This window comes from Myotis myotis, unplaced genomic scaffold (genome assembly GCF_014108235.1).
Source record: "Myotis myotis isolate mMyoMyo1 unplaced genomic scaffold, mMyoMyo1.p scaffold_m19_p_10, whole genome shotgun sequence".
Lineage (NCBI taxonomy): Eukaryota > Metazoa > Chordata > Mammalia > Chiroptera > Vespertilionidae > Myotis > Myotis myotis.
This window is the reverse complement of record NW_023416314.1, coordinates 69,208,521-69,235,728: the sequence shown is the minus strand read 5'-3', so window position 1 is coordinate 69,235,728 and position 27,208 is coordinate 69,208,521. Positions and strand designations below refer to the sequence as shown.

The following is a 27,208-nucleotide window of genomic DNA, read 5'->3' as shown; positions in this document are numbered from 1 at the left end:
TAACATTGTGACATCTTTGCAGATCATAAAATATTAGATTCAAAGAGTCATAGAATTTCAGTACTTTAAGTTAAAAATGAGTGCTATGAAGCTACATATTTAGTAACTGCACTAGGCCCTAGGAACTTCACCCTACCTCTGTAGACCTCACAGTCATATCAGAGTTGTAGTTGGAGCCTTAGATAAATACAAAGAATGCAAAGAAAAGGATCCATCCATTCAACAGGCAGTCATTAAGTAAATTTTATCATGGATTACACAGAAGATTCATTGGATCCTTGCCTTCAAGAAATCAAGTTGATTTTAAATTGAAGTTGAGAAATGATCTGGCGAAAGCCATCATAGGCTAGACTGAAACTGACATCATGGGGTGATTGTGGCACTTGTTAAGAACTAATGAGAAATGTGAGTGGATTTTATGAGACAGTTCTTTTGGTTTGGGGGAGTAACAGCTATATTCACTAGAGTTAAAAGAGTTTCTAGTTGAATTAGTCAAGGTAGGCTAACTATTATAACAGACCACCCCCAAATCTCAGTGGTTTAACACCATAATAGTTGATTTTTCCCTTGCAGCACAGCCAATATGAGTCAGTGGTAAGGGCTTGCTCTACCTAGTTACTCAGGGTCTCAGGCTCCTTCCATCTAAGGCCTCCCCTCTTCTTCCCTTGGGCCTTGCAGTTCTCTGCTGAGTGCTCTGGATCCAGTTAACAGATGAAGTGAGAGAATAAAAATGGTTTTATGGAGGTTTCATAGTCCAGGCCTGGAACTGCTGTAATTGGCTCTGCCCACATTCCATTGTCCAGAACTCAGTCAGAGGCTGTGTGCCCAAGAAGGAAAAAAAACTCCAATTTACCAGCTCATCTGATAAGCCTTATACATTACAAGTGATTATATTATAGCCTGCACTTTACACTGTCCCCAAATGGCATATTTCCTGTGCTTGGTTACCATCGGATTCGTATCTACATTGAGTAAAAGCAGAGTCCTGTATAAAGATCCTTTGTTGTTGTTTCTCCCCCCTTGCACTAATTCTGTCTCTGATGTATGAGATTTTCCAAACCCTCTAGAACTATAGCCACAGGCCAACTGACCATCACTAAACAAATATCTGCAATCAAACTAAGGTATTATATTACCATAGAGGTAGAAGGTGCATAATTGCATTATAGAGGAAATTTGCTCTTTCCACTTCCCTGGAATTATAAACATCGGGTACAGCTGGAGCCAGGAGGTGGTTGCCATAACAACCATGGAAAAGCTAAAAATAGCTTCTTTCATACTGTATTGCTTAAGGTGGAATTATGACATGTTATGGTGTTTTAGGACAGACAGTTCTCTTTCGTGTGGTAAGTGTTTGCAAACTTTCTTCAACAAAGCAATATTTGTACAATGCTCTTGGATTGCCAGTTCTAATTATCTACCTGCCCCCCATGTTCCAGGATTCTCTTCTGACCTAGAACTGTTTTGGTATGTTTCTCGGTCTTCTTGAGAGTCTGTTTAGAGAACTGTTTGTACCAAATTCAATGTTATGTTCAAGCTTAGAAATGAAAGCAGTGACCCTCCAAGAGCACACTTAGAAATGGGAATATGAATAATTGTGATAGTCTTTTTTACAGTCTCCCTTGACTGCCATCAAACTCTACATACAGTGAGCCGTCCACATTAGGGTTGACCATGCTCCATTTCTCCACAGCAGCATTTACACCCCCACCTCTCCCTCCTCACCTGCAGTGTGGGGCAGTGAGGAGGTTTCTGAGGAAGGCAGAAATCGGTGACTTACTTCAGAGGAGACCTATCACTTCCTCTGTGACAATAGTATTTTCCTAGAGCTATGGACAAGGTTACTACAACAAACTGATGGAATAGTGGGGCATGCATAGAAGAATAAAGGGTTGGCATTTTTTTAAATCCAGGTGACAATGGAGGAGAGTGTTGTGATTGGGAATTTCACAGTCTGAGCGAATTCTATCCATAGGAAGCTATGAATGCATTTGATGTTGAGTTTTATAGGGTTGGATGAGTTGAACATTTCACTTGTGAGAAGGGCTAGTAATTGAAGAGAACGTGTTTATGGGAAAAGGTACTACCTTATTAGCAATGGTGTTCTCTGCTCTGTTTCTGAGGTGCATTAGTTCCAGTAGAGCCTCAGTGATTTGCACCTCTGAGACACCATCATGTGGCTGTTAGCAAGTAAGAAGCGAGATGAATTAAGGATATTGTATCAGAAAATATTACCTGACTTGCTTATTTGGATTATTTGTCATAACAAACTGGAAATGCGCTGAAGCAATGTGAGTCTTCATTATGAACTTCAGCAAATATTCTTAATGTACCTTCCGATCAATCTTAGAATTGTTCCCCAAGTTCCAGGAAAATGAGAGATTAACCAGGGCTTGGTTTTATGTTTGTTTCTGTGTGCGGTTAAGTGCAGCCCATTTTGTCCTTCTGCTTGATATAACAGAGTTGTCATGAGTCTGGCTGTGCCATGGAAACTGGCTTGACGTCACTAATTCTGCTTAGAGGATTAGAGCTCAACAAAATAGTTGGTTTTAAAGACCAGTCCTCTGTACCTTGCACTCCCAGTGTTCATCCCCCATCTCTGCATAAAGAAAAGATCCTGTATACAGTACAAGGATTAAGGCAGCTAGACCAGTGTGTTATTTATGATTCAGACAAAACTAAGGTGAATATGATTATCCTTGAAGAAAAAGAGAGGGGCTTTTTTGTGCTGTCTCGTGTGTGGATGTGGGAGGAAGGCTCTTGCTAGACAAATTCGTGTGCTTCTTGGTAGCACAGAGTTTTTGTAGAAGGGGTGTTTTCCTGCTGCCATTTTAGTAGGGTTATAGATGCTTTCCTTTTATAAATGCACTTAGGTCTAGTGCATTCTCGCTTTATGTTTGCTTGGTCTTAGGCTTGTTTTGATGTATTTTAGAGTGCAAATATTGTGTTGTGAATAAAGTACTTTCAAATTCTGACTTTTCACTAATTCAAACTAACTCTGCCTCCTGGAAATTTTAATTAGAGTGGAATATTTGGGAAACCAAAATCTCGGTTGACTCAAGGAGTAAACAGTTAAAGAAGCATAAATGCATGATTGTGACCTATTTGATTATTGGCCTATTGTATTGAAAACAGGAAAGAAGTTTTTGTTATCATTAAGTGAATTTTCTTATATTGAAATCATTGCTTTGGGGAATGAAGTTTTAGGAGGCCATTTTGGTGAGAACTTATCGCTCTTGTAGCTTCCACTTCTTTGGGATCTGCTCTGAGCTTAAAGGTGGCACCTTCCATTATATCATAAATATATATTTTCTCTCTTTTTTTTACAGATGTATTGAGATACATTTCACATACCATAAAATCCACTCATTTATAAAGGGTATAATTTGGTGGTTTCTAGTATATCCACAAAGCTATGAGGCCATCACTGCCACCTAATTTCAGAATATTTTCAATACCATCAAAAGATAAAGATATTTTAAGCATCATAAATTGATGCTATATTAAACATCTCCAGTAGTGCCGGGGTCCAACCCCAGCAGGTCCAGGGGTTCCCAAAGGTGTAGACGGAGTCAGCGAAGAAGGAAGGACACGGAGACAGTGTTCAGTTGATCAGCAGCCTAGCCAGGATCTCCAGCCAGGATCTCCAGCCAAGTTCTAGTCTGGATCACCAGAGAGGTTCTGCTTAGGATCTCCAGCCAGGTTCTGTGTCCATGTTCTCTTGCTAGGTTCTCCAGGTTCTCCAGCCAGGTTCTCTAGCCAGGTTCTGTCCAGGTTCTCCAGCCAGGTTCTCTTGCCAATTTCTGTAGTCAGGTTCAGTCCAGGATCTTTTGCCATGTTCTCTCGCTAGGTTCTGTCTCTAGGTTCTGTTGCCAGTTTCTGTCCAGGATCTTTTGCCATGTTCTCTCCAGCGAAGTTCTTCTGTCTCTAGGTTCTGTGTAGGTTCTGTCTTCTAAGTTCTGTCTTGTTACATCTGTATTTATACCGGTTGATTCCAATCCTATCAATCTCTATTCCAAAGGTTAGGGCGTTTCTTATCTCCATTCCAGGGAGTAAAGATTATGTAGCTTAAGCATGATTGTTCGTAGTTAAAGTGATTAATTACCCACCTGGCACTTAGTTAAGAGGTTTGATTCCCTCCCTAACTTCAGGGGAAAATCCCTACCTGGGGAAACAACCTTTCTCAGAGAGGTGACCTTGGTTAAAACACATAGTGCCAAGAAGGTGAGCAAACATATCAAGAACAGTATGCCATATATGCCAGGTCCCTTGAGACAGCAAGGATGGACCGGCTCCCGGCACAGTAGTAGAACTGGTTTTTAGTCAGTGTTGATCAAAGGAATTTCTCATAAATATAGGTAAAATTAAAGTACTGGATAGTCATTGCTAATTCATGGGTTTTTATCTTTTAGTGATTGGCTTCTAACTCCTGCTAGAGACTCTTACCTTAACATTTAAAAAAAAGGCTTTTCTGTCGCTGTCAGAGACACGAGCAAAAAATGCACAAATGTAAATATAGTCAATAATACTGTAAGAACTATGTATGGTGCCAGGTGGGTACTGGAAATATTGAGGGGAACACTTTGGAAAGTTTATGATTATCTTATTACTATGCTATCCGCCTGAAACTAATACAAAACAATATTGAATTTTTAAAAAATACAAAAATTATATAATTAAAACATTGACTAAATTCCAACTGTCTTCAAAACCCCAATATGACATTTTCAAATTTGAGATTTGATTTCTGTGACCAAAATGTTAATGGGTTTCACCATTTAGGAAAGTTTGGATTACAGATAAGGACTTCAGTTAAAAAACAAACAAAAACAAACTTGTCTCCAGTGACCCATAACCTGAGGATCCAGACTCGGTTTGACGGTTGACATGGCATCTCGCCCAAAGACTGGCAGATGGACTGGGTGACCTTTTGAGATTATTTCCTTTCAGATTTATGTCTAAGGTAATGTAGATGCCATGTAATCATGTTTCTGTGATTATTTTGCATTAAAAAGGCCTATCTAGTCCCTTCTTTTAATATTGAAAAAAATAGCCTGGCCGGTGTGGCTCAGTGGTTGAGCATTGACCTATGAACCAGGAGGTCAGGGTTCGATTTCTAGTCAGGGCATGTGCCTGGGTTTTGGGCTTGATCCCCAGTAGAGGGCATGCAGGAGGCAGCCAATCAATTACTCTTTCTCTTCATTGATTTTTTTTCTCTCCTTCTCCCATCCTCTCTGAAATCAGTAAAAATATAAGAAAAAATAGGCGTTGGGGGAAGTAAATTCAGACAAAGAATAATGAGAAACTGGGTTGAAGGAAAGGAACATGATGTAGAGGACAGAAGGTGAGTGAGGTCAAGTTGCCGTAGCTAAAGAAGGGGCCCAGCCCCAATGAGTAGAATGGATTTGAGGGGGGGAGAGTTGGTGGTTAAATCTAAAATTCCCCAGACCTTCATTCCACACTTTATCTAATCCACACATGCTTGTTAACAACTCATATATTTACAATATTGCTTTCCTCAAACTACTTTTCATTTATTTGTAGAATTAGTAACTTCTGATAACTTTCTGACTTTTAACTTTAAGTAGTCTCCAAAAGTTACAGTAGAAGCTCTCAAGCTTTGCCTTTGGCTAAAGAATATGGTTTGAGGAGCTATAGTATCACATGTTAGAGTCAACTCTTCATTTAGCACCTGAATATCCAGGGAAGTAAGAGGGCAGGACCTGTCACTCATTTCCAGGTTTTATTAAGTACTGGTTATTCAGGGGTGGGCAAACTTTTTTTTTTTTTTAATTAAATCTTTATTGTTCAGATTATTACATTTGTTCCTCTTTTTCCCCCCCATAATTCCCCTCCTCCCAGTTCCCGCCCCACCCTCCGCCCTCACTCCCCACCCACTGTCCTCATCCATAGGTGCACGATTTTTGTCCAGTCTCTTCCCGAATCTCCCACACCCCTATCCCCCCAAGAATAGTCAGTCCATTCCCTTTCTATGTCCCTGATTCTATTATAATCACCAGTTCATTCTGTTCATCAGATTATTCACTTGATTCTTAGATTCACTTGTTGATAGATGCATATTTGTTGTTCATAATTTGTATCTTTACCTTTTTCTTCCTCTTCCTCTTCTTAAAGGATACCTTGCAGCATTTCATATAATACTGGTTTGGTGGTGATGAACTCCTTTAGCTTTTCCTTATCTGTGAAGCTCTTTATCTGACCTTTCGTTCTGAATGATAGCTTTGCTGGATAAAGTAATCTTGGTTGTAGGTTCTTGGTATTCATCACTTTGAATATTTCTTGCCACTCCCTTCTGGCCTGCAAAGTTTCTGTTGAGAAATCAGCTGACAGTTGTATGGGTATTCCCTTGTAGGTAACTGAGTTTCTTTCTCTTGCTGCTTTTAAGATTCTCTCTTTGTCTTTTGCTCTTGGCATTTTAATTATGATGTGTCTTGGTGTGGTCCTCTTTGGATTCCTTTTGTTTGGGGTTCTCTGCACTTCCTGGACCTGTAAGTCTATTTCTTTCACCAGGTAGGGGTAGTTTTCTGTCATTATTTCTTCAAATAGGTTTTCAATATCTTGCTCTCTCTCATCTTCTGGCACCCCTATAATTCTGATGTTGGTACGCTTGAAGCTGTCCCAGAGGCTCCTTACACTATCCTCGCATTTTTGGATTCTTTTTTCATTTTGCTTTTCCGGTTGGGTGTTTTTTGCTTCTTCGCATTTCAAATCTTTGACTTGATTCTTGCGCTCCTCTGGTCTGCTGTTGGGAGTCTGTATAGTATTCTTTATTTCAGTCGGTGTATGCTTAATTTCCAGTTGATTCTTTATCACAACATCGAGGGTCTCATTAGATTTCTTGAGGATCTCATTAAGTTTATCGGCGGCTTCTAGATAGTTCTTGAGAGACCTTAAAAGTGTGGTTCTGAACTCTATATCTTCCATTGACAATTTTGTCCTGTTTCTTTGTCTCCGCATTTTGTTATGTTTTCTTGGTGCACCCCCTAGTGGTCTTTGTGCGCAGTCTTGTAGTTAAGCCTTGATTGTTGTAGCTAATACTAGGGGGGATTTGACCTCCAGGCCAAGTGGCTGTGAGAATCTGCTGTGTCTGCAGTGAGAGAACTTCTGTCCTCTAGGGAGGTGCTAATCTGGCGTTTGCCTGAGGCTATCCGGCAAATGCCTCTTTGCAGGGCATGGGCAGGGTGGGTGGGTCGCACGGGATCAACAGGGTGGGCCGGGGAGAGCAGTTATGGCGCTCTCAGTCCCGTCCCCAGGGGCTCTGCCTCTCTGAGTCCCAGCAACCGCTGCAAACCTCGGAGAGAAAGCTGCACTCGCTCTGACCGAAGCCAGACAGTCCCGCTTCTCCCGTTTGATTCAGGGTCCCTAAAGACTCACCCGGATCTGGAGCTCAGAGTCTGCGACTCCCTCCAGGGCTGGGCAAACTTTTTGACTCGAGGGTCACAATGGGTTCTTAAACTGGACCAGAGGGCCGGAACAAAAGCATGGATGGAGTGTTTGTGTGAACTAATATAAATTCAAAGTAAACATCATTATATAAAAGGGTACGGTCTTTTTGTATTTTTAGTTTTATTCATTTCAAACGGGCCAGATCCGGCCCGCGGGCCGTAGTTTGCCCACGGCTGGGTTATATGCTCAGACTGTGCTGAGTGTTTTGAGGAAAAGTGAGGACAAAGGCTACGATGTTTAGGAGCTTATGGTTTTGTTGAATGAGAGAAATATGTGTGTACATCAAATGATTAAATACTACAGCAAGGTAGTACGTGATGGGATGCCAAAATAAAATCATGCAAGGAGTGTAAGAGTGTTTCTATAAGTGAGAATTCTTGGTGCTGTGGGCAGAGAAGGCCTCAGGGGGTGGAGATCAACTCCAGGACACTGTAGATCTGATCCGGTCATGCCCCAGATTACAAAGACTGAGAAATGAGCTAATTGCAAACAAGAGCTATTTTTAGTTGGTTGAGTTATGCCTCATTCACTGACCAAGCATATCACATGCTGATGACAGGCAAGGAAAGACGTGTGTTAGAAAAACAGCGAGGTCATTCTGTTTCAAACCTGGATCTCCATCTGTAATTTACAAAGAGTTGTGCGAATGATTTCGTTCTGTTTATGGAACATTTTCCTTTTTAGATCTAAAGGCGTGATTCTGAACATCTCCTCCGCCAGTGGCATGAACCCATTTCCACTGCTGACCATCTACTCTGCAACCAAGGTGAACAATTTTTTAGTAAATCTTGTTGGAATGAGAATGAGGAATTATTTTTAATCTCAGTTCAATCTCAGAGAAGAGAAGTAAAATACCCTCCACTGGTTTCAGGGGAGCCAGAGCCAATGAGAACTGATCGGTATAAACTTTATAAACAGGACACCAAGATCTCAGATCCACAGATGGTATTTTTCCTCCCACTAAATTACTGCTGTTAAAATTGAGTTTGAACTTTCCAGAGAAAGTTGGCCTAGCTCAGTCGATCAGAGCATAACGTTAATGAATCTAAGATTGGGGATTTGATTCATGAGTAAGTCACTTTCATATAGCATCGGTTCAAGTAAGCAGAGCTGAGTAGGATTGCAGCCAGTCAACACTTAAATACACATAGTAGGCACAAGATAGACTGTATTTTGACACATTATTCAGAATTCACAGACATTTCTTGTCACTTCTGGAATGAGAGAATTTTCCAGAACTCTGTGTAAGATATCATAATTTTATATTCCACCATTCACCTCTTCATGTTACTACTAGGAAGATAATTTAGAATGCATTTCCTGTTGCCTGCAGGTCAATAGCACCATCTGCATATACACTGTTGAGGCAAAAGGATACATCTCTGAAATGGGAATGCCTGCTGAGGTGCTGAAATTAAGTAAACTTTTAGCGGGAAATGAGCAAAATATAATACATAATAAGAACTCGCCATAAAAAAAAGTTATTCTTATTGAACTCACCATAGATCAGGGAAGGAAAAGAGCAATACACCTTCCTTCCTTTTCACTTGGCTTTGTGTCCACTGGGAAAATGTAAACAGCAACTACTGTTTTCTGTGCAATCTGCTTGCTTTCTATGGCTCTGAAACACACAGTGGGCATGTGTATGGCGAGCGCCAGGTGTTTGGAAGTGATCGGTGAACTCCAACTGCTTACCTGTTCTGCTCCATGGACACAAGACTAATTATTGGGGTCCTAGAAGAGTCATTACTGAGACTTTGCATTTTAAGCCTGAGGCTGAGTTCACATTTGAAAAATGGTCCTGTGCATTGTATTTCACAGGCAGATAGGAAGTCGTGCTGTTACAAGAAGAGGGGCTGTCAGGTTCATCTCTACACTTCCTGGACCCCACAGGGCCAAGAGGATGCTTGTTCTTTTCTTCTCTTTATTGACAAAATCCCCCTAGAACAGAGTTGAACAGAATTTATATTGTGTTTCTGTTTGAATGGCAAGTAGGGAGGAGGACTGCATCCTTTGTTGTATAATTAAACATTCTTCTTTCTCAAAAAAGAAAAGAGCCTTTTCCAGTTAAATCAAAATTTCATCTAGATATGATATTTGGTGAGAGAATAATTTAGTGGCAGATATAAATGACTTGAGGGCTTGAGGTGTTTGTCTGAGGTCTCTTCTGCATTCTTTTTGACATAAAAAGAATGATTAGAAGCTATAGTGCTAACTGGGATAGTTTATTATTTTTGTGTTGGTGGCTACAAATCAGACAGATTGATGTGATGTGTGTGTGTTTTCTTCTCACTCCCACCCCCTCCCAGGGTTTTGTAGATTTCTTCTCTCAGTGCATCCATGAGGAATATAAGAGCAAGGGCATCTTTGTGCAGGTGAGTAGAGTTTGTTTCAGTTAAGTGTTCCTGTTTTTGTGTGGTTTCCACAGCAACTGTTGCTGTCTTGGTAACGAAAGAAAATCACATTCCTAAGTAAGTGAATATGATGGTAGCACACAATTAAAGACATGTGTTTGTTTTGTTTTTCTTTATGTACTTCAAGTCCAGATTTTAAAAAATTATTCCTTAGAATTTTTAAGTCAGGATACCTGGAGTAGAACTAAATGTAGTGTAAACAGTTGAAGCATAATTATTGTAAGTTCTTAAGATTTTATTTAGAGAGAATTAGACTATTAATATCTCTTAGCTGCCAGGTATTTAAGGTGTGCCATGACTGTTCCAGTGCTCCTGTGTACTAACCACAGAGAGGGTCAAGAACTGAACAAAATTGACTTGTACTAGAGCAAGGATGACAGCAAACACCAGGGTGATGTAGATACAGTAGTGATTTTTAACAGTTTAAAAATGATGGTAAAATATAAATAACAGAAAACACCATTTACCAATTTATAAGTATTTAGTTTCGTGGCATTAAATACATTTGCATCATTGGGTAAGCATCACCACCATCCATTTCCAGAATTTTTTTCATCTTCCCAAACTGAAACTGTACCCATTAAACATGTACTCCCCATTCCCTCCTCCCCCCTGCCCTTGCCAGGCACCATTCTACTTTCTATCTCTCTGAATTTGACTACGCTACGTACTTCATATGAGTAGAATCATACAGTATTTGTCCTTTTGGGACTGGCTTTTTTCACTTAGCATAGTGTCTTCCAGGTTCATCCGTGTTGCAGCAGGTATCAGAATTTCCTTTCTTTTTAAAGCTGGATAATATTCCATTGTATGAATGTACCACATCGTGTTTATCTATTCACCTGACTTTATTTTTATTTTTCCCTAATAATGAATGATGAATTATGTAATTTCATTGATCCTTGTCTTCCTTCATATGAATTCATTCAGGGTTTAAACTTGGAATGAATTTGTTGAAAATATAAAAATTCAGATGTTGGTGAGGGGAAGGAAGTACAGGTGTCATTTCTGTGTGAACATATCAGAACGCTGAAGTCTCATGTTAGTTCTTTTTTTTTTTTTTTTTAATTAAATCTTTATTGTTCAGATTATTACATTTGTTCCTCTTCCCCCCCCCCCCCATAACTCCCCTCCTCCCAGTTCCCACCCCACCCTCCACCCTCACTCCCCACCCACTGTCCTCATCCATAGGTGCACGATTTTTGTCCATTCTCTTCCAGCATCTCCCACACCCCTTTCCCCTGCAAGAATAGTCAGTCCATTCCCTTTCTATGTCCCTGATTCTATTATATTTACCTTTTTCTTCCTCTTCCTCTTCTTAAAGGATACCTTTCAGCATTTCATATAATCCTGGTTTGGTGGTGATGAACTCCTTTAGCTTTTCCTTATCTGTGAAGCTCTTGATCTGACCTTCAATTCTGAATGATAGCTTTGCTGGATAAAGTAATCTTGGTTGTAGGTTCTTGGTATTCATCACTTTGAATATTTCTTGCCACTCCCTTCTGGCCTGCAAAGTTTTTGTTGAGAAATCAGCTGACAGTCGTATGGGTATTCCCTTGTAGGTAATTGAGTTTCTTTCTCTTGCTGTTTTTAAGATTCTCTCTTTATCTTTTGCTCTTGGCATTTTAATTATGATGTGTCTTGGTGTGGTCCTCTTTGGATTCCTTTTGTTTGGGGTTCTCCGCGCTTCTTGGACCTGTAAGTCCATTTCTTTCACCAGGTGGGGGAAGTTTTCTGTCATTATTTCTTCAAATAGGTTTTCAATATCTTGCTCTCTCTCATCTTCTGGCACCCCTATAATTCTGATGTTGGTACGCTTGAAGCTGTCCCAGAGGCTCCTTACACTATCCTCGCATTTTTGGATTCTTTTTTCATTTTGCTTTTCCGGTTGGGTGTTTTTTGCTTCCTCGCATTTCAAATCATTGACTTGATTCTTGTGCTCCTCTGGTCTGTTGTCAGGAGTCTGTATAATATTCGTTATTTCAGTCCGTATATGCTTAATTTCTAGTTGGTTCCCCAATATAACATCGAGGGTCTCATTAGTTTTCTTGTAGATCTCATTAAGTTTATCGGTGGCTTCTAAACAGTTCTTGAGAGACCTTAAAAGTGTGGTTCTGAACTCTATATCTTCCACTGACAATTTTGTCCTGTTTCTTTGTCTCCGCATTTTGTTATGCTTCCTTGGTGCACCCCCTAGTGGTCTTTGTTCGCAGTCTTATAGTTAAACCTTGATTGTTGTAGCTAATACCAGGGAGGGTTTGACCTCCAGGCCAAGTGGCTATGAGAATCAGCTGTGTCAGCAGTGAGAGAACTTCTGTCCTCTAGGGAGGTGCTAATCTAGGCTTTGCCTGAGGCTATCCGGCAAATGCCTCTGTGCAGGGCTTGGGCAGGGCGGGTCGCACAGGATCAACAGGGTGGGCCGGAGAGAGCAGTTATGGCGGCTCTCAGTTCTGTCCCCAGGGGCTCTGCCTCTCTGAGTCCCAGCACCCGCTGCAAAGCTCAGAGAGAAAGCTGCACTCGCTCTGACCGAAGCCAGACAGTCCCGCTTCTCCCGTTTGAGTCTGGGTCCCTAAAGACTCGCCCGGATCTGGAGCTCAGAGTCTGCGACTCCCTCCCGATTGAAAACGCCAACCGTGCCCTCCGCTGCCAGCCCGCTCCACGCACTCCACACCTCAGAATTTGACTTCAGCACTGCGCCTCCTCTGAGTGTCCGTATGCGTTTCTCTTTCCTCCTAGTTGTAGGACTTCCACTCAGCCAGCGTTCCTGTGGTTCTGGGTGATGTCCGTTCCGTCTTTTAGTTTCACTTTTGAAGTAGTTGTTCAAAGCAGCAAACTCCGGCGTTAACCTATGCCACCATCTTGGTTCTCCTCAGCCAGCCCCCGATGTACCATAGTTTCTCATGTTAGTTCTGACCAGAGGAACAAAACAATCTGCTCTCTATGTATTACTCAGAATTAAACATGATTGGCTTTCTCTGGTGGTGGTTTCTGTCGGCACATTTTTTGGACTAGGAGTCTTTCCTGTCCACTCCATCCCACGTACTATTTCCTGGTGATCTTGTTAAAATACAACACAGATAATGTTACTTTCCATGGTGGTCTTCCAGTGGCTGCCCAACATGTTTTGCATTGAACTGAAACTCCCCTCAACTTCTTTCCTATAATTCCATAAGGGCATTTAAAATTTCCTTCATGAATTCAGATTTGCTGTTATGGGAGCATTTCCTGGAAATGCAAATAAACCATAGTGACCGAATGATATCAAGGCCCTTGGGCGAAGTTTGGGCCTGATAAACCCTGTCTAATGATTTTTCAATAGAGGGTAAGAAGTATCTTTTCATAAACCTCATCAAAAGTGTGCTCTGTTGGTGAGAACTATCTGTTCTCGGTATTGCCCTGTAATTAAAGTACAGTCCAGATTATGTTTAACTCGTTGAAAGAGCACAGTCAGAAGTATAGCCTGGCTGGCTAGTTGGTGGGCCCCAGTACTGGGCCTCTCTGTGCCCTGCACTGACCAGTTATTTATGCTGAGCAGGTAAGAAAGAGCTGACACTAGGATGACATCCTAAAACTTTACTTATTGAATTCATTGCATAAAACTTTCACAAGCCTTGTTTTTTAAAAAATGTCTTATTTGGAAATAATTTCAAATCTACAGAAAAATTGCAAGAATAAGAATAATACAAGGAATATCCAAATGCTCTTTCCTCAGATTCAGTCACTGTTAACATTTACTCCATTTATTTTATCATTGGTAAATGAGGTGCATACATCATGGTTCTTTACCTCTGAATGCCTGAGTGTATATTTCCAAAAATAAGCAGATTCTCTTATATAACCACAATTACCAACTTTAGAGTTAACACTGGATATAATATTTTTAACTAGTTTGCCATTTACACTCCAATTTATAATCTCCATAATATTTTTATAGCATCTTTTATCCTCCAGTAAAGAATTCAGTCTAGGACCAAGTATTATATAGTTGTCCTGCCTCTTTACTTTCTTTTAATCTGGAATACACCCACAGCCTTTGTCTTTTATGACATTGGTATTTTTGACGAGTATAGTACTCCTTCTGCTTGTTTTAATTGAACAGATCCTGAAATGGAAAATAAATACACAGAGTTGAGGACAAAAACTTCCCTCAGATGCCTCATAGAAGCTGCAGCCTCTGCCTTAAGAATATGTGCCTGCTAGACTGGTGAATTTAATGCTCATAAAAGACAGATTAAGCACCATGTCTAAATTCCATATCATGCAAATGGATGAGCCTGGATCCGTGTGTTTCAAGCATGGTTGTGAATTGTTCTGGTTACTTTTAAATGCGAGAAGGCGTGTGCAGTACTCATGGCTGCAGGAAAGCTGTTCTCCCATGTGAAATTATGAGATCCAGTGTTGAATTCTTGAATGCCCGCCGTGCAGCATGGGACGTCCATCCTTCCACTGCCCCATGATATTGAGTTGTAGTAGCTTTTTGGCTCCTAATTTAGGTCCCCTGAATTGTTTGTTAAAACCAGATACCTACGCCAGCTGCTCCAGTGTGTGAGAAAAAAAGACCAAGTTGTCTCTAGGGATTTTTTTTTTTTTTTTTTTTTTAAATGGGATGAGCAAGGATCACACTTCAGCTTTGCTTTGTGGCTGAGTTAATTATTTTCAGTTCGGGATTCTGAATTTGAAGACCAGGGCACTTGCCCAAATCTGTAGCTGTCAAGATCTAGGCTGTTTCAGTTGGCAGTATTTAAAATGGCAAATGGTTGCGCTTAAGCAACGTTTAACATTTGCTCTGCCTGACATACTTCCTATGAAAGTATAAGTATCTTCTTGACCTGGTCACTGTAATGTTTCCCTGAGTAAGCAGGAAAGATGGATTAATTGTTGTCTATTGGGTTTTTTAACTGAAGGATGTAGCTAGATGACATTTTGACATGTAAGATATTTATTTTTACATAATTTGAAATGTTCCTTTTGAAATTCTGGGCAGGCAGTATGCCTTCGTTTAGATGGGTGATCTTGCTTAAGCTCAGGCATATCTAAAATTGTGGCTTAAGCTCTCATATTACATTGTCAGCCTTCTGATGTAGATGACGTCCTGGACTGCAGCAGGGGAAGGGCCCAGGCTCTCCTTCAGTGCTGCATAGCGGAGTGTTCTGCTGCTGATTCCTTTAGTAGCTTCTCTTTGTGTTTCTACTCTGTTCTAGGGACCATTCTAAGTGTTGGCAGTATAGTGGCGAGTAAGACCATGTGTTCTTAGAGCTTATACTCTGGCAGTCAGTACTGTCCGGTGATTGGATTTCGTCTCCTGTGCTGCTCAGCCTTCCTCCTGCCACTGCTTCACACACACCTGATATATGGACCATACTGAACTACTTACGCTTCTCTGAGGACATTGCACTTCCCTGTGCCCTTGCTGTTCCCAGTACCCAAAATGTTCTTCCCTGTTTGTTTACCTGGCAAACTCTTCCACTTCGTTTAAGACTCAGCTCAAAAGTTATTTCATCTCTGACTCCCTCCTTCCTCTACCAGGCCATGTTAAGCGCCTTGATTTGAAACCATTGTGGAGATAAATGAATGCCCTTTCCAGAATAGAGTGTGTACTTCTTAGCTGGGAAAATGTGACTTGGAATTTCTGGGCATGCCTCTGTCTCCTCTTCTCCACCTCCAGATGGGTTAGCTGAGTGAGGAGTTAACTTGTGGCGCCATCAAGTGGTTTGGCCAGGCAGTGTGACTTAATTCTGATCTAAATAGTCCAATTTATGCAGATACAGATATATAAAGGGGGTGGGGTTGTTATAACTAAGTAATTGGGAAATACAAGATCATCTTTGTCTTGAGAAGCTGAACACTTTAGAAGCTTGTGGTCTATATATGCAAACAGTTTTTTAATCCTCACTCTTTTTGTAACCAGGAAGCCTGAGGCATAGCACTGTGAATGGTTTGCTTACGTTCTCCTACTTATTAATAGCAAAGTTTATAGAACTCAGAAGCAGTTGTACACCTGAAATTTATATGTTATTAATCAGTGTTACCCCAATAAATTAAAACTCAGAAGCAAAATGGTAAAAAACTAAGGAAGAAAAGTGGTGGTAGCCAAAGGCTGAGAATGAGAAATGTTTATTGTAGAGGGACCAAAGCTGATAGGACAAGCTCAATTGACTATAAATTATAGGGAAAAGTGTTATCTCTTTATAAGGGTAAAATGTCAAAAATCTCTTCCTCAGTGGTTCTCTAAATGTTTAGTCGGAGCAGAATCTCTGCTCTTTAGGCTTCTGTGATGCCTTATTTTTAAGGTTCAAAAAGGTACACTTCTGCTGTTTTTAAGACTTTCTTGTCTCAAATTCTGCTTCATTGAGAGATTGACTTATTCGTTTGCTTTGTGCTGCTGTGTGTCTGTCAAGCTGCCTTTAGAGAGAGGCTTCTCTTTTTCTCTCTCTAACGGTGCTAACTTTATATTTCATCAGAATGTTTCTGTCACAGAGCAGTCAAGCATCACTGTGAATTCGGAGTTTGTGGCCTTCCTAATCAATGGCATGTTTTTTTCTGGGGGGTGTGCCTTTCTAGAGTGTCCTGCCCTTCTTTGTAGCTACGAAAATGTCTAAAATCCGGAAACCATCTTTGACCGTACCCACTTCAGAGGCATATGTGAAGTCGGCGATGAAAACAGTGGGGTTGAAAACCCGAACCAATGGATACCCGATCCATTCTCTTATGGTAGGTAGATTTCTAAGTCCCAGATCAGCACTTAGGTTTTTTTTTTTCCCTCCATTGAGTCCCAAAATAATGTGCTAACATATATATATATATATATATATATATATATATATATATATATATATATATAGGCTAGACTTACTAATGAGTCATCCATGTTTTATTTTAAAACCCAAGAACTCTAAAATCTACCTATAAGTTAAAAAACAAAATTATAGTAAAACATAAGATCACATGTTTTAATTTAGCTCAAACTGTAGGCTGTAATTACATATCTCCCCATTTCTTTCCTAGGGTACAATTGTCTGCATGCTGCCTTCTTCATTGTATTTGAAACTGTCCATGTATAGGGGCAAGTCCATACGGGCTCGCTATCTGAAGAAAGCCAAGAAGAACTAAGCGTTGATAACTGCTCTGCGTAGCTCGGCCAGATGCTCCAGCCTCCACACGCTTCTCGCGGGCCACCCACGCAGCTCCCAAGTCTTCAGGCGTTTTAATAGTTACTAACAAGGCTGAATGTGGCCATAATCAGGAAGGAAGCAGGAGCTCCTGACATATATTCTGGATGCTACCAGCAGCAGTTATTGTGTAGTTTAATATAAATGCTCATATCAATTGGATGTAGAACTAATATTAACAAGAACAACTTAATGGGAAGGAGCACAAGTTCAGCAAATCACAGGATAGAGTCAGGCATAAGGCCCAACAGTTTCATCTGGCCCAAAGTGTCAATGACGACTCTTGTATCTTCTCTGAAACATACTTTAAAAAGTCATGGCCAGCTCCTCGTTCTTGTTTTTAACAGTTTGAGGGACTGGAGATGAATGGATTTACACGGGGAGGACACACTGCAGTTTGCATAGTTCTTTGTAAGCTTTTCTAAAGGCCTGTCCCCGTTTGTATGTTATATGGAACTATCTTTTTCCAAGCAGCTAATGACAAAAATAATTTGGAGATTTTTTTACATGTGAAACCTATAAAAATATGCTTTCCTCTAATATTTCTTCTCAGTTTAAATGTATGTAGCTACTTCAAGGTGTATGGTATGATTTACAAAGGTAAATGGGCCAAAATGTACACTGAGCCAGCCAGCCACCTGTGGTGCCACTAAAACCTGCCCAGGAAAGTGGCCTGGTGGACCCGAGGCCTGGTTTCTGTGCTTCAATAATACTGCTTACATATGTGACAGAGGCTGTTCCTAGAACAGCAATGACATCAGAGAAGTGGGCTTGAACTTTGAGATTAATACCCTATAAATACTGATATAACTAGTCTTAATGAAAGGTAATAGAACTGTGGTGTTGATTAACAGTATATTTCTTTGGTGCTTGAAATTAAGGCCATTGTTACACTGGCTTAATATAAATTAAGGCTTACTTTTATCCTGCTATATAACTTGTTTGGGGAAATTGCTAAGCAATAATTCAATGTTGTGAGACATGTCATCTAAAAAGGTAGACCTTTTCCTAGGCTGTGATTCCAAGGCTGAGTTTTAAGCATCAATAAATTAGCACAAAAATTTTTAATTGGGGTATTTAAGTGTTTCTAGATTTTAATTTTATCAGCTAAGGATATAAAAACAGAAAACCAAATTACCATCGTTATATAAAAGACATTTAATAGCATACAAAAAGTGGAAAGAACAATCTCAGAATAAGGAATACTCATTTAAATGGAATAAAGGCAGCTTTTTTGAAAAACATTGTCTTTTTCTTTCATTTTTTTGACACCACAATGACCTGGGCAATAGTTCATTTGCCTTCACACGCTGGTTGGTTGGTTGATGGTTATCATGTAGTTATTGCTGGAAAGTTGGCAGAGAGGGGAGGGATTGGCTTACAGGTATACAAAATATTTTTCCTTTTTCCCCAGTTGGAAAATTGTTATTTTCTGGCTAGGAAATCCCTTAGCAATCTCAAAACTTCTGAGCTACGGCTTTGATTTCTTCAACTTGGCGAAATTCCTCGTGTATTTGACACTCAAGGTTGAAGAGGATGAAATGAAAATCTATGTTTCCAGACACATGAAAGAAAAATTGTACTAAAAGAGAAACAAATATTCTCAAAACCTTCAACATGGTAAAGCATAAATTTGAGACTTATTCTCTACTGACTTGATTATCTGATATGTGCTGGGTAAGCTTTGAACCCAAAATGCACCGAGTAGGAGACAGTATTGGTTATTTATGTAGAGTACACTCTCCTTACAACATAGGAAGCAAATTTCAATTTATTGTTCTCTTGTTGCCCTTTCAGTGGAATAGCGTGGGGGGAATTATCCTGCACACATAATGGCGTGTGCCGTTCTGACCTGTCCTTGTGTCAGTCCCACGTACACTGGGAATAAATAAGTAAATGCTACGGGTGATATTATTAGTCTCCTTTTCCTCAAATGTGGTCCTGCCCTAAAGAGATGAATTCTGATTTCTCATTTGATATTTATTGCATTGGAATATAATAGAACTGAACTTCATACAGAGTGAACATTAATCCCGATACCAATACATATGGTGCTGATTCAATGTGGAGGAAAAGATTTATTGTGATAATACCTGGTGAGAATGAAATGAGCTTAAGTGGTACTATAATTCCCTCAGTCTGTTGACATAAAAAATTACCTGAGATTTAGGTGATTCTAGATTCTGCTACTTTGCTCTGTAGTTTTCCAGGGTCAAAACAAAGTATTGAAGCTTTTTTTATTGAATATGTTGGAAACTAAATTTTAAGGACTCATAACTTTGTGACATTCTAATATTTCTAGATTGGCATGTTTATGTCACTCATGCTGCAAAGCACATACATATAGACAGACTTTAAATTTCCTGTGGAAACGTAGATGTTCTTTCTACTGAGATGTGGATGAAGACATCTAGAAGTGGGACACGTGTCTAACATGAACACATATTACAATGTTGTCTACTCTCCTTGTATGCGTGTCATTGAAATATAAGCAACCTGGGTCCTACCAAAGGTGATCCTGAATGGATACAAGCAAGCTTGTCTTCCTTGTTACAAAAGCTTCCAGGCGTACCATGTGTGTGTTGATGGGAGTGTCAGTCACGTGCCATGGACTCTTCTGGATGCTGGAGAAACTGCAGCAAACACAGCAGACAAAACCTCTTGCCCGGACACTGCTTACATTTGAGCTGGGAGAAGGGGAGGGAGCAAAGGAGGGAAACAGAGGATAAGCAGAAAGAATAATATTAATGTAGCCTGAGTGCCACATGAAGCAGGGCTAGGAGGATGGGGAACCGGTATGTGTTGGGGTGAGAGGCTTGTGATTATAACGTACTTGGAGCAGGTTTCAGTGAGGGGTGGCCTTTGAATAGTCTTGAGCAAGCCATTCAGGGACCCGAGGGAAGGGCCTTTCAGGAAGGAGAGCGTGCCTGGTATGTTCCAAGAAGGGCTAGGCGTATGTACATATTGAAGTATATATTCGGTGATGTGTCTCCTGGAGATTTCAGAGAGCTTGCTTTAGTTTAATTATGACTTTCCAGAATTAAATCACCTTTCCATTCTTGGTCATGTTTCACCATCTTTGCACACTGTGGGATGCAGTTTGTTGGTATTTCATTTGGAATTTTTGCATTTATATTTTGGAAATTGTGTTTTTATATGAAGATTATAACTTCATTAAATGAGCTGGGAAGTGTTGCCTACTTCACTATTCTCTGGAAGGTTCTGTAAAAGAGCGGAACAATCTTTTCCTTGAAAGTAAATAAGAACAATCTGGCCCTACTATTTGTTCATGGGAAAAATTTTAATTACTGATTGTCTTAATGATAATAAGAATACTCAGGGTTTCTATTCTTTCAGTCAATTTAGAAAACAAAAGTTTTTTCTAAGCATTTAATTATTTCTTTCCGAATTTATTAGCATAAAGTAACTCAAGTTTTTAAGCCTCTGCTGGATATGTACTTATATTTCCTTTTCTAATATTGTTTGTGCTCCTCACTTTCTTTTCCTTACCATTTTGTCAGAAGTTTGTCTATTGTTGTTTTTTAAATATACATATTGATTTCAGAGAGGAAGGGAGAGGGAAAGATAGAAACATCAATGATGAGAGAGAATCATCTATTGGCTGCCTCCTATACGCCCCCTACTGGGGATCGAGCCCACAACCTGTGCATGTGCCCTGACTGGGAATTTAACCAAAATCAAACCATGATCTCCTGGTTCATAGGTCTACACTCAAACACTGAACCACATGGCTGGGCTACTTATTAGTGTGTTTTTTTGTTTTTTTTTTAAAGAACCAACTTTTGGCTTTGTTGATCCCCTCTGCTCTTTTCTTTTTATGTCCTGCTTTCTGTTATTTTTCTTATTCATAATTTGGGCATGTAATTCATTCATGCTCAGTTTTTTTCCTATTTTTACATTGATGTCTAAGACTCTAAATTTATTTGATGATCTTTTGCTATATCCCACAACTGTGTGTGTGTGCACACAAAAAAGCACATACACACATTCTTTTTCAGGGCTAATTAAAAATTTACATTATGATTTCCTTGAACTATGAATTATTTAGAAATGGTTTTTAGCAGCACAAAATTAAGTTTTTAAAAGCACGAATTTAAATTTTACAAATGTATTTTAAACAAAATTTGTATTGGTGTTTCCATTAATAAGAATTTCACACTATGTGCACTCTGATGGGATGGACTGAAGATACATCATTGATGTGGTATTCCTGCCACAATATATAACCTGAGCCTAACCAAGGCGAAATGTCAGAAAAAACTAAATTGAGGGATATTTCACAGAATAACCAGCCTATACTTACCAAACATTTCAAATTAAAGAAAACTAAAGAAATCTGAAAAGTAAACAATGATCTTGGGTTGAGAAAAAAAGTTTTTGTTGTTTTTTCTATTACTCCCTAGTTTTAGAAATTTTATGAGACTTACTTTATGGCCAGGTATAGACAAAATTCTAAGTGTACCATACGTGCTTAGAAAATATTTCTGTTAGAGGCCCAGTGCACAAAATTCCTGAAATGGGGCGGGGGGCGGTTCCCCTCAGCCCAGCCTGCGCCCTCTCGTAGTCCGGGATGTCCACCTGCCGGCTTTAGGCCCAATCCCCCCGGCCTAATTTCCTGATTTCTATGTTTTTGTGGCCTAGGATTTTGTTTTTAAACCCCATAAATTCCCTGTTTTCATTATTTTATACCATCATGCTGGTTTAAAATAAATTATACATTTACCAATTTGTTTATATACCTCTCGCATGTCAGATCTTCCTTCTGATGCATGTCACAGTTTAATTGAAACCGTTACTTTTTCTCTGTTGGTGCTATATTGAATGAGTAAAGGTGTGATTTAGAACTGATGGCATCTAACGGTTAATGAAATACCTCCTCAGTCATTGACTTCTGGCTTCCGTTGTTGGTGTTCAGAAGTCAGTGTCAGTACGGCATTCTTTTATAGGTAGAAATAACTCTGGCCACATTTAAGATTTCTTTGGCTTTGTGTTCCTTGGTATCATGACAGTGTATTTAAGTGTTTAAATTTAAGAATTTAAAAAATGTATTCTACTTGGTTTATACTATGCTTTCTGTGCGTAAGAATACATGTCTTTGGTCTTTTCTGAAAAATTCTCATTGCCTTCGAGTCTCTAGTTATAAATGTCCTATCTTCATTCTGTCTCATAACCTTTCTCAACTCTCGTTTCCCAAGCTGCATATTGTGCAATTTGTTTACATATACATTCTAGTTCCTTAATTCTCTCTTCATATATTTTTATCTCCTGTTAAAGCAAGTCACTGCTGTTTTCATTTTCACATGTTTTAGTCCAGCGGTCACCAACCGGTGGTCCGTGGACCACTGGTGGTCCATGAGGTCCGAAAGGTTGGTGACCGCTGTTTTAGTTGGGTTCTTGTTTCAATCTGCCTGGTCATTCTTGATAGTTTCATAATGCTTGCTCATTTTTCAAATTTAGTTTTAAAATTTTATGGAGGTATTGCACATGTGGGCATTTTATATTCCATGTCTGGTGATTCTCATAATCTGAAATTCTTAGGAGTCTAAATCTATTGGTTGTATTTCTCCAGACTCTCATTCAAAGTGGTTTATTTTCTTTTGTGTTGGTATTTTTTAAAAATATATATTTTATTGATGTTTTACAGAGAGGAGGGGAGAGGGATAGAGAGTTAGAAACATCGATGAGAGAGAAACATCAATCAGCTGCCTCCCGCACATCTCCCCACTGAGGATGTGCCCACAACCAAGGTACATGCCCTTGACTGGAACCGAACCTGGGATCCTTCAGTCCACAGGCCGATGCTCTATCCACTGAGCCAAACCGGTCAGGGCATTGTGTTGGCATTTTTATTTTGAAATCCTATTTGATTGATTTTAATCTGGAGAGAGTCCTGAGGGCTAAAATGGGATGTTCCTCTTCAGAGATAAATTTTTTGCTTCTGTCTGTTGGCAGCCTGGGAACTTTACCAACCCGGCACCACTCTCACTCCACTGGAGGTACCTGACTCCATGCAGGAGTCCCAGGCTCAGTTCTCACACCTTGTAATGATTCCGAGTCACTCTCCTGCTCCAAACGCTGGTCCTGTGTTTCCCCCAAGGAGCAACCACTGATTTCTTATTTTCTTACCGCTAACTGCTTCTAGCTCTGATTTCATTTTCTTACACTTTTTTCACCCCTTTGGTTTGGTTTATTGTTTTGCCCATGGAGATATTATTTTTTATGACTCTAGCCTTGCATTAAATTTTATAGAGTAGTTACAGATTCATTTTGTGGGAGTTTGGGTACTTGTTTTACATTTCTTCTAGGTAGGAATTCAGTATCATGTAAGCTAATCGATATATGATAGAACAAAGGGAAAATTTTTAATTTCTGCAGAGAGCAGAGGAGCCATACACACAACTTTAAGCTAGCATTCACAGGGACTTTGTGGCCACTCTTTATGTTTGTTCTAATTTAGCCAGAATTGAGTTGTAGATTCAGCCGTACTGCCAGGAGCCTCCATTAAGTTTTCCATCTTTTTTTCTCTCTGTGTTTGGATATTTTCTATTAATTGTCTTTCTTAATAGATTGTATATTTAACTTCTGTTTTAGATTTACAGGAAAATTGAGCAGAAAGTACAGAGAATTCCCATATTCCATACTGTATTATATTGCTACCAACCCTTCACTTTTGAAGTCATTGAAAAACAAAAAACAAACACCAGCTATGTGGCCCCAGGAGATGGCTCCATATATCATTCCAGGAATAGTCCTGTCTTTCCTAATGAGCTCTCACTCTGCCATGTATTTGCATTTGCAGTGGGATGATGGCATCATGGTTCAGTTTATCCCTTTGTAAACCGGGGGCTAATATTTATACACCTACATCATAAGGTCGTTCTGAAAATCAGATCAGCATGTAAGTAATTAGCATAGCATTTGGCAAGCAAGACACTTTCAATAAATGTTAAGTAGTGTTTTATTTGCCATTTTTTAATCATTAAGAATGAGTCGATAAATGTTGCCTGCCCTTTTTCAGGGGTAATGTAACCATCAGAATACCTTTGGGCCTTCTGAATGCCAAATACTCTAGAGCCTTGGCATAGCTCTCTGTTCGCCATAAAGCCTTCGTTGATGACTGTAACCTCTAGTGATCTCTCCCGCCCCAGATTTTTGTCTGCTCTCCACAATTCCACACCCAAGTAGGCTGTTCTTTAATTGAGCCTCACACGGTTTACACTGCGGTTTCTGGAAGACTTTATCCCTGGCAGCATCTGCAGTCGTGCTGGGAGGGAGCAGGCGGAGCTCCTGAGTGGAGTCTGGGAAGCATCCTCTCTGCGTTGTTTAAAGTCGGCCAAGACTTGAAAGGCTCCACACAAACACGCCACGGAGTTGGCAGGTTCCTGTCCCACCCTCCCTCCTCAAGCTGGGAACCGCTGAGCGTTGGGCCGCGAGACACGGGCTGGGGACTTCCCTCTGCAACACCTTCGCAGAGAGCTATTAGCTTGATGTGCCACTATTTTCCTTGGATTGGGTTTTCTCAGGAATTCAGCAGCAGGCGCTCCACAGTGGCACATGATTCAGACAGGGAACACTGGGCAAGAGGCTGCTGTGAAAATAGGCAACTGAAAGTAGGCTGCAGTGTGTGACTCGCCCAGAGTCACTTCTAAGAGCTACCGACACATAAAATATTGATCAGTTTTGCCATTCAGGGGATGAGATAACTGCTGAGTGGAAAAGGGATCACCTGGAGAAGGCAGGCAGCCGGAAAAGGCAGAACTCTTGAAGGTTCTTGCAAGTTGAAACCAGGCACTGTTAAAAATGCCAAATGCAGGGTTCTGCCCCACACCTGCTGACTCAGAATCTTGATGGGGCCTAAAATCTTCCGTTTTTATATGCATTCCCCCAGTGACTCTGCAGATGGTCTTCCCACCATGTGTGAGGAACACGGGTTTCAGAGGAGAGGCACGGCAACTGGGCCAGCAAAACCTACTGGGACTTCAGGAGGGAGGTCTCAGCTAAGGAAACCCGAGAGTGGCGCTAGAGAAAAGGGCCCAAATCAGAGGCAAACCAGTTACTTGCAGTTTAAGGCCAACCCGGGGGCAGTCACTTGCTAGCCCTGATATCATGATCATACTGAAACCGTCAGGACTCAAAGAGACAGAAACGATATAGTAACTCGAACAGGAATAAAATAAAGAATTATTTACCATCATAAGAAACTACCTACAGGGGAAAAGGGAAACTCCAAAAATACCGACATAGTAGATAGAGAGAGCAGCCACTTAAAAGCACCTCTAGGTTGGTCTACTTCTAGGTCAAGGCAGAATACAAGGGAACGCACAAAGCCGAAAGCACAGACCAAGGCTGTATTTTTCAAGTCATCTGCTCCAGGTGAGGGCTGCACAGGGTTTCCAAGTGTCCTCAGATAAAGAAGGGCAAGCTACTTCCACCACCAAGGGAGGCTCAGGATGACTTGGGTGTTCAAGGTCGTCACTTTCATCTGGGCCCAAGCAGAAGTGCCTGCTTCAAGTTTTGGGATCCCATTCCTTCCCAGTCAATGCCTTAACCTCACAAGAGAAACTTAACAAGGCTCTAAATTCAACTGACACTGAAATTCAGCCCACAGAGAGCTGCCAAACACGGCTAGCCACCAGGCATTGCAAAGCCAGCTGAGACCGCACTCTGGAATCAGGAAGAGCCCTTTCCTCCTCTATGTCCCTCCAGCGCCCTCTACTGATGAAACTGAACACCAGGCCGGACGGAAAAGGAGACATGTTCCAGGACTGCGAGCAGGTCAGTGAAGGATGGGTTTGGACTGGAGAATCAGTAAGAATTGGCAACGCACCTCACTTTCATCCCTTCTCCACGGCCACCCCTAATAGAAACAAATCCTGCAAATAGAAATGAGGCCACCCAGGATGCCAGACTGCATCAAGATCATCTTTCTAATAGTACATACTCACATGGATCTGATTCTAGGATGAGCACCACTTTGCCCAGGACTGCCCTGGCTTTAGCACTTATGAAGCCCTGCATCCTGGAAAAAAACCCAGTCCCAGATAAACTAGAACAATTGGTCACCCTACATGTGTCCAAAAGGTTTCCAAATGTTCTGTGTATCAGAATCACCTTGGGCACTTGGTAAAAATACAAGCGATTCTGTTAAAGATGCAGTTATTGTAGATGCAAGCGGGCTATGCATTAATTTTCGAGAAGTGTTCTACTCGGAGAGCACTACTTCTAGGGACTCCTCAATCCAGACTTCTTTGTTTCTGTTCCAAAACTATTAACCATCAAAAAAGAAAGAAATGACATCCTTTGGAAGATACAGCCAACGTTCCTGAGCCAGAAGCAGACACTGACAAATTACTAGTTGATGGGGGTGTGGTCTAAAAATTTCCTCTCCTCTCAGCTCCAGGCTAAATTGTTTCTCCTTCAGTGTTACAAGTTATAACAAATAGTGGATGCTGTGAAAATCAGATACATTGATAGGGTATACTGAACTCCCGGCAGGTAAGCAGTAGGAGGCTGATTCTGAAGACTTACAGTGACTCCGCTTCGGTAGATCTTAAAGAATCACTTGCCCTGGCCGGTGTGGCTCCGTTGGCTGGAGCGTCCTCCCGTGAACCCAAAGGCTATCAGCTGATTCCCAGTCCGGGCTCACGCCTAGGTTTCCGGTTCCATCCCTGGTCTGGACGCACAGGAGGTGGTGCGAGAATCATTCACTGATCGGCTGCCTCCGGCACGCCCCCCACTGGAGATGGAGCCCGCAACCCCGGCATGTTCCCTAACCGGAACCCAACCTGGTTCACAGATCGAGGCTCAAGCACCGCGCAAGGCGGGCTGGGCAAAATTCAAATCCTCTTGCTTAGCACCGGTCCCCCAACTCCCTCGCCTTTCCTCTAGCTGGGCGGGAAAAGGGGCTTGGGCGCCTCCAATAGGCGGAGCTGGGGGGTGGTCTCCAGAGGGGCCCTGGCCTCGGAAACACGTCCTCATGCCCGCCTTCGCCACATCCGGGCACCTCGCGGGGATCCCGCTAACCCTCCAACCCCGTGTTCCCCTCCAACCCGGCCCTCCCTTCGGCACCTTCAGATACGCGGCCCCCCCGGAGCCAGGAACACGGAGCAGCCCGGACGCCAGGTGCTGGCGCCGGAA

At 41.1% G+C, this 27,208-nt stretch overlaps 1 protein-coding gene and 1 long non-coding RNA gene across 7 annotated transcripts in view; one reads left to right on the top strand and one right to left on the bottom strand.

The window, feature by feature from the left end:
- HSD17B12 (hydroxysteroid 17-beta dehydrogenase 12) overlaps window positions 1-18,292 on the top strand; it is a 137,747-nt gene extending 119,455 nt beyond the window's left edge. For 4 of the 5 annotated variants that reach the window (XM_036326127.1, XM_036326129.1, XM_036326130.1 and 1 more), the window contains 5 exons: window positions 8,152-8,233; window positions 8,801-8,872; window positions 9,777-9,842; window positions 16,443-16,592; window positions 16,887-18,292. In XM_036326127.1, coding sequence (XP_036182020.1) covers window positions 8,152-8,233; window positions 8,801-8,872; window positions 9,777-9,842; window positions 16,443-16,592; window positions 16,887-16,991 — 475 coding nt within the window. In that variant the 3' untranslated portion in view covers window positions 16,992-18,292. The remainder of the gene's footprint in view (window positions 1-8,151; window positions 8,234-8,800; window positions 8,873-9,776; window positions 9,843-16,442; window positions 16,593-16,886) is intronic. The other variant, XM_036326128.1, reaches the window with a different exon arrangement.
- On the bottom strand, window positions 18,185-27,208 carry LOC118665115. 2 transcript variants are annotated; one of them, XR_004970541.1, is made up of 3 exons: window positions 27,140-27,208; window positions 26,600-26,744; window positions 18,185-19,737 (listed from the first exon to the last, which is right to left on the bottom strand). It is a non-coding gene; the product is annotated as an uncharacterized LOC118665115 (long non-coding RNA). The 2 variants fall into 2 exon arrangements; XR_004970540.1 differs by lacking the exon at window positions 27,140-27,208 and having other exon boundaries at window positions 26,600-27,128.